The following is a 10,079-nucleotide window of genomic DNA, read 5'->3' as shown; positions in this document are numbered from 1 at the left end:
ATATGCATGCATACAAGTCCTTTGGTTGACCTCTTATCCCCTCACCCCCCTCCCCACCCTCCCTCATAGGTTGGACAGTCTGTTCGATGCTTCTATGACTCTGATTCTATCTTTGTTCATCAGTTTATGTTGTTCATTATATTCCACAAGTGAGTGAGATCATGTGATGTTTATCTTTCTCTGACTGGCTTATTTCACTTAGCATAATGCTCTCTAGTTCCATCTATACTGTTGCAAATGGTAAGAATTCCTTCTTTTTTTACAGCAGCGTAGTATTCCATTGTGTAGATGTACCACAGTTTTCTAATCCACTCATTTGCTGATGGGCACTTAGGCTGTTTCCAAATCTTAGCTATTGTAAATTGTGCTGTTATGAACATAGGGGTGCATATATCCTTTCTGATTGGTGTTTCTGTTTTCTTGGGATCTTATCAGCCACTAAAACTTAGGCTTTCTTCAGCTTGGGAAAAATTTCTAGTTGTATAATTGTGGACTATATTCCACCTTTATTTGCCTTTTAAATTCCCACAAAAATTATTCACACGTTAGATCTGTTAGGTCTCCGTGATTTATTTCCTAAGTATTTTTCATCTTCTTTAAGAAGTCGTTCTCTATAATATTGCTGTATTGTGAGGACTTATTTTACTTGATTTTCCAATAATAATTTAAGTCCCAACAATGATCATTTCTCACTCATCCACTGAGTTGTCTGGTTGTATAATCATGTTTTTTTTTGTTTGTTTGTTTTTTATTAGCTCCAAAAAGTCTTTTGAGCTATAACTGAATTTTCTTAAGTATTCATTTCTGTTGTTTGCTGAACGATCTGGTAGTTTTATTTAGCTGGGTTAACATTCTGTTTGTTCAAATGATTGTTCTCTTAGGTTTCTAGGTTCTTGGAGTGTTGTCTTTCTTCGATAACTCATTGAAACCCCACATTGGAGTAGTCTAAGAGGCAGCCCTCCTGCTGGAGGTAGAAGGTAAAGTGGCCTTCACACCTGTGACTGCCAGTTAGCAGCTGAAGCACCAGGAGGAACCGTTCCTGTTGTTTGATTCTAGGTCTTCTCAAACTTTTCCAGTCTCAGTAATGAATGAACCTGGCTTACAGGTTCAGTTATTTCTTGGATTTGTGGAATTTGGAGAGTCCTAATAAATCCCTAAGGGCCAGTAACCACTCTCCACCAATTTAACAAATATTTAGTGAGCAATATCTTTGTACCAAACACTTAAGCAGTTTATTTACATTTACTGGAAGGTGAAAATATATACTAAAAGGGATGTTGCTCCATTTGTTAACATTACCACTAATAAATACTGCTTTACCAATGTTATATTTTTCTCTTTTTATTCACCCTTCCAACCCTGGTCTCCTCATTTTATAATTAGTCCCACTTTTGGATATGTGATAGTTAAGTAGAAGTCCTAATCATTCCCTAAGTAAAATAAAGGAACTATCACCATTGCTGGACCCTTCTCAAAACTATTAAAAAACCTAGCAGACCCCAGATGGGTTGCCCCGATGGGTTTCTCAGTTGGTTGGAGCATTGTCCCATACACCAAAAAGGTTGTGGGTTCAAATCCCCAGTTGGGGCACATACGGAGGCAACAGATAGATCTTTCTCACATCGATGTTTCTCTTCTTCTCTCCCTAAAATCCATAAACATATCCTCAGGCAAGGATTAAAAAACCCCCAACATATTAGGTTTTCCCCTTAACATAAGAATTTCTTTGAATTAAAAAAAATATCCTGCCCGGCCAGTGTTGCTCAGTGGTTGAGTGTTGACCCATAAACCAAGAGGTCACTGTTTTGATTCCCAGTCAGGGCATATTTCCAGGTTTCCGGCTCCATCCCCAGCAGGGGGCATGTAGGAGGCAGCAGATTGAAATTTCTCCCTCATGGATGTTTCTATCTCTCTATCCCTCTCCCTTCCTCCTTCTCTAAAATCAATAAAAACATATTTTTTAAAGAATATTCTGGATCTTGTATGTGCCATTTATCTTAACTAAATTTTGTACAAATTTCCCCCAGAGAAGTATAAATCACCTATTAAATACATTATTTTTTTAGTGTTGCCTATTTTTCAACTTTGATATACCTTTTAAACATTAACATTTTTTTCCCTACAGATTCTTCTTTTTTCATTCCCATACAATTTATCTCTTGAAAAATCAAAGCCATTTGAGTTTCCCACAGTCTAGATTTTGCTTGGTGCAGTTCAGCAGCATGTTCCTCTGACTTTGGTATTTTCTGAAAATGGCAGCTGGATCCTGAGGATTGAAGAATAGTAGTGTAATGTGTTGTTTCAGCAGGGAGCATGCAATGCTTTTATTCCCCCTCTTTTTAAAAAATCTAATGTTAGCAACTGTTGATGCTCAATGCTTACACATATTAACTGATATGTGGTTTACAAAATGGTCAAACTTTTTTCTTTTTTACCTGCATTAACCTTATTTAAAAAACACTTCTCACCCAGCCGATGTGGCTCACTGGTTGAGGGTCAACCCATGAACCAGGAGGTCATGGTTTGATTCCTGGTCAGGGCACATGCCAGGGTTTCAGACTTGATCCCCAGTAGGGAGCATGCAGGAGACAGCCAATTGATTATTCTCTCATCATTGATGTTTCTATATCTCTCCTCCCTCTCCTTTCCTCTTTCTGAAATCAATAAAAACATATTAAAAAACAACCAAGACCAAAACCAAAAACTTCTCACCTATAATGAGGTTACCCAGTGACAGAGTTCATGTAAGAAAAGATAAATCATTTATTATTTTCTTTTATTTCTGCCTAATTTTTAAGATAAATTGGTTCTCTTATGATAAATTAAAATAATTATGACCATGGACTATGGATTTAAACTTATTTAATGAATTTCAAATATTTGTTATTAATAGCCTTATTGAAGCTCAAACTATCCCATCTTTGGTCAATGGGAAACTGATCTAAGTTGTCTCCTAAGGCCTTTTGACAAAACCTTATAGTAATCTTTCATAGCTTCCTTGTAATCAGCAATGACAAGATGTTGACAGCTCATCTTATATATTTCCTATCCCATACTTAAAATCACCTATTTTTTTTCTAAAAAGCCTTGGTTTTCTTTTAGTAGAAAGCATGTCAAGATTATAGTCTGGGTACTAGGAAAGATTATTGGAATTGTGGGGATTATTGGAATCAATGCTTTTAGATCTTTTCAATGGACAAAGCAAGGCAATTTTATGTATTTGTATATATTTAAAATTTTATTTGGAAATAATTTCAAACTCACAGAAATTAAAAAATAAAAACTACTAAAAATTTTATATTCTTTATCCAGATTTTCCCATTGTTAATGTTTTCATTCTCGTGCTTTATAATTTGCTTTCACTATATATGCAAATATGTATATATATTTTTTCCTGAACTAGATGAGGTCAAATTATATACATCATGGCTCTTTACCCCTATATACTTGAGTAACTCCTAAGAAATAAATATTTCCTAAGACATAAGGATATTCTCTTGTCAACAAAGTACAGTTGTCAACTTCAGAATTTACAATGATACAACACTAATTTACTGTCCATATTCCTTGTTAAATGATCTAATAATGTTATTTATAATCATTTTCCCTCTCCAGTACAGGATCTAGTCTGGGAACAGGTATTGCCTTTAATTTACTATCTCTGTCTGGAACATTTCTATTGCCTTTTTAGTTTTTCATGACATTGCCATTTCTTAATCTTTCACCATTCTTAAAAAGAAAAAACCCAGAACATTCCTCATAATTATGCATTCTCAGAAAGCCACAAAAGTGATAATGTACCCTTTTCATGAAATCATATCTGGAGGTACATGATGTGCATTTGTCTCTCCTTTGATGTTTGTTTTTTGTTGTTTTTTTATTTGTTAATCTTCATCCGAGGATATTTTTTCCACTGATTTTTTTTAAGGGACAGTGGAAGGGAGGGATATAGGGAGGGAAAAACAGAGAGAGAGAGAGAGAGAGAGAGAGAGAGAGAGAAACATCGATGTGAGAGAGACACACAGATTGGTTGCCTCCTGCACAAGCCCAGACCATGGCTGAGCTCAAACCTGCAACCCAGGTACATGCCCTTGACCAGGAATAGAACCCTGAACCCTCCACCCTCTGGTCCGTGGGCCAATGCTCCACCACTGAACCAAACCAGCCAGGGGTGAAGATGTTAATTTTGATCACAGTTCAGGTGCTGCTTGATTTCTCCACTATACAACCATTGGTTTTTATCCTTTCCTCTCTCAGAACTGGAGAAGACAATGTAAATATCCTGTTCTTCATAAAAAAATTCCACCTAGACTTATCTATTAGTGATTCCTGCCTAATCTTTATTTACCATAAAGGGTATACATGATCAGGTAGGGGCAGGGATTGAGTAAGAAGGGGCAGCATAAGAAAACAATAAAATAAAATAAAAAAAGAAACTTGCTGGAATGATATAGTCTGTATCTTTATAAGATTGAATTATATAGGTCTATGAATTTCTCAAAACTAAAAGAATGTTTTATTAAATAAAAAATTATTAATTTCTCAAATATAAATATTACCTAAAAAATTCATACACAAAAATTGAACCTAGTTAATGAATAAAATGCATGCTAAAGTATTTAGAGAGGTCTGCAACTTATTTTGAAATGCATCAAAAATTAAGATGGATTAAATGGGGAACTTATATGCATACATGCATAGCCCATAGATAGTGTGGTGAAGGCCTGGGAGGGGTGGGTGCAGGGTGAAGGGGGTCAAAGGGAAAAAAAGGGGGAGAGTATCTATAATACTTTCAACAATAAAGATAAATTAAAAAATAAAAAATAAATAAGATAGATTGAAGGGTAGAGAGAGATATATGTGATAATGTAGTAAAGGAACTATAGCAAAAAGTTAACTAAAATGTAGTTGGTGGGTACATGGTGTTCACTGTACAATTCTTTGAACTTTGCAGTATTTTTGACCATTTTCATAATAAAACATTGGGATTTTAACTTCTGCATAACAAAGGACATCATCAATAGCATGAAAAGCAATGTACTGAATGGAACAAAATATTTGCAAATCATATATATGATAAGGGGTTAATATCTAAAATATATAAAGAATTCATTCAACTCAACAGCAAACAAACAATTCAACTGAAAAATGGAGAGAGGATTTCAATGACTGAGAAACTGGCAGAGGATCGCAATAGACGTTTTTCCAAAGAAGACATACAGATGGCCAATGGGTACATAAAAGATGCTCTACATCATTAAGCACCAGGGAAATGCAAATCAAAACTACAATCAGATATCATCTCATACCTGTTAGAGTGAAAATTATAAAACAGACAAAAAATAAGTTGTGGTAAGAATGTGAAATAAAAGAAAACTTGTGCACTACTGATCAAAATTTAAACTGGTATAGCCATATAGAAAACAGCAATTTCGGTTATTTATCCGAAGAATCCAAAAACTAATTTAAAAAGATATATGCACCCACATATTCGGAACAGCATTATTTACAATAGCCGAGATATGGTAAACAACCTAAGTATCCATAGATGAATGAATAGATAAGGTGTAGTATACAGTATATACACAATGGAATATATTCAGCCATGAAAGTTTACCATTTGCAACAGCATGAATGAACCTAGAGGGTATTATTCTAAGTGAAATAAATGAGCCAGAGAAGACAAATACTGTATATTCTAACTTATATGTGAAACCTAAAAACAAAAATAAGCTCACAGTTACAGAGAACAGATTGGTGGTTGCTAGAGTTGAGGATGGTGGGAGTGAGCAAAACAGATGAAGAGTGTCAAAGGTATAAACTTAAATATAAAATAATTTATGGGGCAGTAATCTACAGCATAGTGACTACCATTAATACTGTATTGCATATTTGAGGGTTGCTAAGAGAATAGATCTTAAAAGTCCTCATCTCAAGGAAAAAGAAAATAATTTTAACTATGTATAATGATGGATGTTAACTAGACTTATTGTGGTGATCATTTCACAATATATGCAAATACAGAATCATTATGTTGTATACTTGAAACTAATATAATGTTCACTTCTACCTCAATTAAGGAAAACAAAAGTACAGATGTTTATATCATAGACCTTTTTTGCCTCAAAACTATAGATGTCATTCTATTGCCTTCGGGCAGTGACTGAGATTAAATGAGTGTGGTTTGATTTTTATTCCCTTACATATAACAATATAATAGCAATATGACTTAACTGTTCCTAGGAATTCTTTAGATATTTTGGACATATGGTCAGTTATGAAACTTACTACATTCTTTTTAATGGATTTTTACCTGAAACATGGTGAACGTTTCTAGTCTGTACACAAAAGATTTTCTTCAATACAAGGAAGTTTTTTCTGTTATATTTTAAACTGTTTATGCTTTTTAAAAAAATTCTGAGTACACCAAAAGTTTTCTGAAATATTATTTTGGCCCTTCCTTTTAAAAATTGTGTTTGTGAAACTGTGCCCCTACCTTCAAACAATGACCAGAGTTCAACCACCTAAATGACAAAAGTTAAAAATGTAAAGACAATTCATTAATGCCAGGAAAAGACAGAAAGGATTTGGTTAGTATATCTCTAATTTATGAAAGAATGTAAAGAAATCAGAAGAGCAGTGGTGGTAGCTATTAATGGGGAAAGGTTCTACAATGGGCTTGAATGTAGTATCAGCAATTTATGGGAGGAAAATCATGAAAATAGGGCTATGGCATCATGACTCCATTTACACAGAGGACATGTAGCAAATAACTAGGTTACTAAATTCACCAGTCTTACTAGCTAGCTAGCATTATTCTAAGGTATTCAAACATTTTATGTACTATAAAGTAGAAGTAAAATGTCCTACTAAACATCATGTCAAACAAACAGTTGAATACAGATTATCTGAAACAAACCTGTGTAACTTTCATCATCATCAGATAAAGGCACCTCTCTTTTTAGTAGCAATTCCAACTCCTCTGTTTCTGCAACATCCACTGGACGCTCTCCATGTTTATTAGCTTGAAATGGATTTCCACCATGACGAAGTAACAGTTTCACTATCTGAATTAAATAGTAGAAAGATTTAGTCACTTCATATTTTGTATCATTTCAACCATTCTCTTGATAACATTCATAACATCATTCTGCCTCATTTATTCTGCCTCCATTCCTTACAGTGTGTCTCTTCTAAATCATGATTACTCTCTTCAAGTTTCATTTTCATTGCCTTCCCCCATCTGATGATTATACCTGCTACAAAGAAATTTCCTCCTTAAAATTTAAACTGGGCAATTTTAGTACTGAATCTCATCAGTTTCTTCCCTTTTCATCATACGTTCAATAAATTATTTATTGAGAACCTATTAACAAGTACTGCTCCAAGTTCTGAAGATACATCAATAAACAAGAATAACAAGTTCCTTGGCTTCATGGAACATATACAGTTGACCCTTGAACAATGCAGGGATTAGGGATGCCAACCCTGCACAGCTGACAATCCACATATAACTTTTGACCCCCCAAATCCTGACTACTAATAGTGTACTGTTGATCAGAAGCCTTACCAATAATGATCAATTAACATATATTTTGTATATTACATACTGTATTCTTATCATAGAGTAAGCCAGAAAAAATAAAATTTTATTAAGAAAATCATAAGGATTGGTCAAGATTGGCAGCGAAAGAAAATGTGGTACTCATATCCTCCCACAACCTTATCAAAATTACTACTAAACTACTCAATAAGCAAGAACTACAAGTGCTCCCCTTTCAACCGGGAATAAGACAGGGATGGGTATCTGCTTTCATCACTCTTAACATAGCACTGGAAGTCCTAATTACAGTAAACAGATAAGAAGGAGAAACAAAGACATCCAAACTGGAAAGGAAGAAGAAAAACTGTCATTATTTGCAGATGACATGATACTATTAATAGAGCACTATAAAGATTCCATCAAAAAAGTACTAGAACTGACATATAGATCAAGAGAACAAAACAGGGAGCCCAGATATAAACCAACGCCTTTATAGTCAATTATTATTTCACAAAGGAGGCAAAAAAATACAATGGGCTAAAGATTTCAATAAATGGTGCTGGGAAAATGGGACAGATATGTACAAAAAAATAAAACTAGATCACCTTCTTATACCACACACAAGAATAAACTCAAAATGGATTAAAACTTAAATGTTTGACTTGAAACCATTAATATCCGACAAAACATAGGCAGGCAGTAAAATCTTCGACATTTCTCAGACAATCTTTTTTTTCTGATATATCTCCCCTGGCAAGGGAAACAAAAGAAAAAATAAATGGAACTACATCAAACTAAAAAGTTTTCGCACAAAAATGAAAGCCATCAACAAAATGAAAATACAGCCCACTAAATGGGAGAACATTATTTGCTGATACATCTGATAAGGGGCTTAATATCCAAAATATAAAGAACTTATACAACTCAACACCAAAAAAAAGAAAACACCCCAAAAATAACCCAATTAAAAAATGGGCAGAGGACCTCAATAGACACTTCTTCAAAGAGGAGATATGGATGACCAATAAACATACGAAAAGATACTCAATGTTACGAAATGCAAAATAAAACCACAATGAGATAACACTTCACACCTGTCAGAATGGCTATCATCAATAAATCAACAAACAACAAGTGTTGCCTAGGATGTGCAGAAAAGGGAACTCTTATGCACTGTTGGTGGGAATGTAGACTGATGCAGCCACTGTAGAAAGCAGTACGAAGTTATGGCAAAAAATTAAAAAAGGAACTGCTTTATGACCCAGCAATTCCACTTCTGAGAATTCATCTAAAGAAACCCGAATCAAACTCACACTAATTAGAAAGAATATATGCACCCCCATGTTCATTGCAGTTATTTACAATAGGCAAGATTTAGAACCAGTCCAAGGGTCCAGCAGTAGATGATGGGATAAAACAGCTATGGTACATTTACACAATGGAATATTACTTGGCCATAAAAAAGAAGAAAAATTTATCCTTTACCATATAATTTCGCTCATATATAGAATCTAATGAACAAACTGAACTGACAAGCAAAACAGAGACACTCATAAATAGAGAAGAGTTGACAGCTCTGGGGTGAGGAGGCTTGGGGGGTAAAGGGACTGAGCAAAAAAGAAAAAAAAAAAAGAGAAAGAACTGCCCTGCTGGTGTGGCTAGGTGATTGAGTGTCAACCCATGAACCAGGAGGTCAGGGTTCGATTCATGGTCAGGCCACATGCCTAGGCTCAATTCCCAGTGTGAGCGTGCAGGAGGCAGACGATCAATGACTCTCTTTTATCTCTGATGTTTCTATCTCTCCCTCGTCTTTCTTCTCTAAAGTCAATAAAAAATATATTCTTAAAAAAAGAAAACCTATTTGAAAAAAGAGTGATGGAAAACTTCCCTAACCTGGTGAGGGAAATAAACACACAAGTCCATGAAGCACAAGAGTCCAAAACAAGATGAATCCAAAGAGGCCCACACCAAGAATGGTTTAGCTTTGATATCAACATGCCAAAGGTTGAAAATGCAAATGAAACTTAAAACCCAGTATGGTTCATAATATTACAGCAAAACTACTAAACATGATGTTTAGAGATACCATTAATTTGTGAGCATTTAATATCATGTTTGATTATAATATGTTATTATTATTATACAAATAAACCATCTGAAAAATGTCAGCTAAAATGCAGGCATAAATGTTATGTACACAGGAATCATTAAATATTAACAAGTCTAAAAAGATAGGCAGTATGACACTGTACAATTTTTATTGTAAGAAAAATCCACTTTAACCACTATATCTAGTTGTATGGCGAATGGCCTGGAAATAAAATTTTGCCAACCTATATAATTAATTATCAAATTAAATAAATTTTATCTACACTAATAAAAGAGAAACATGGTAATTGGTGTACGACCGCTACCCTTTTCATTGGCTAATCAGTGAGTATATGCAAATTAACTGTCAGCCAAGATGGCAGCCGGCAGCCAGGCACTGAAGCGAGCAGGGAGGCTTGCTTGCTGCAGACTCCAACGTTCCCCGCCT

At 34.7% G+C, this 10,079-nt stretch overlaps 1 protein-coding gene across 6 annotated transcripts in view; it reads right to left on the bottom strand.

The window, feature by feature from the left end:
* ANKRD12 (ankyrin repeat domain 12) overlaps positions 1 to 10,079 on the bottom strand; it is a 105,649-nt gene that overhangs the window by 39,463 nt on the left and 56,107 nt on the right. For 5 of the 6 annotated variants that reach the window (XM_005866892.2, XM_014540256.1, XM_005866893.2 and 2 more), the window contains one exon: positions 6,920 to 7,067. In XM_005866892.2, the coding sequence (XP_005866954.1) occupies positions 6,920 to 7,067 (148 nt within the window). Of the gene's footprint in view, positions 1 to 6,919; positions 7,068 to 10,079 lie in introns of those variants that run through there. The other variant, XM_014540258.1, reaches the window with a different exon arrangement.

Source organism: Myotis brandtii, unplaced genomic scaffold (assembly GCF_000412655.1).
Source record: "Myotis brandtii unplaced genomic scaffold, ASM41265v1 scaffold240, whole genome shotgun sequence".
NCBI classification, from domain to species: domain Eukaryota; kingdom Metazoa; phylum Chordata; class Mammalia; order Chiroptera; family Vespertilionidae; genus Myotis; species Myotis brandtii.
This window is presented reverse-complemented; position numbering and strand designations above follow the sequence as displayed.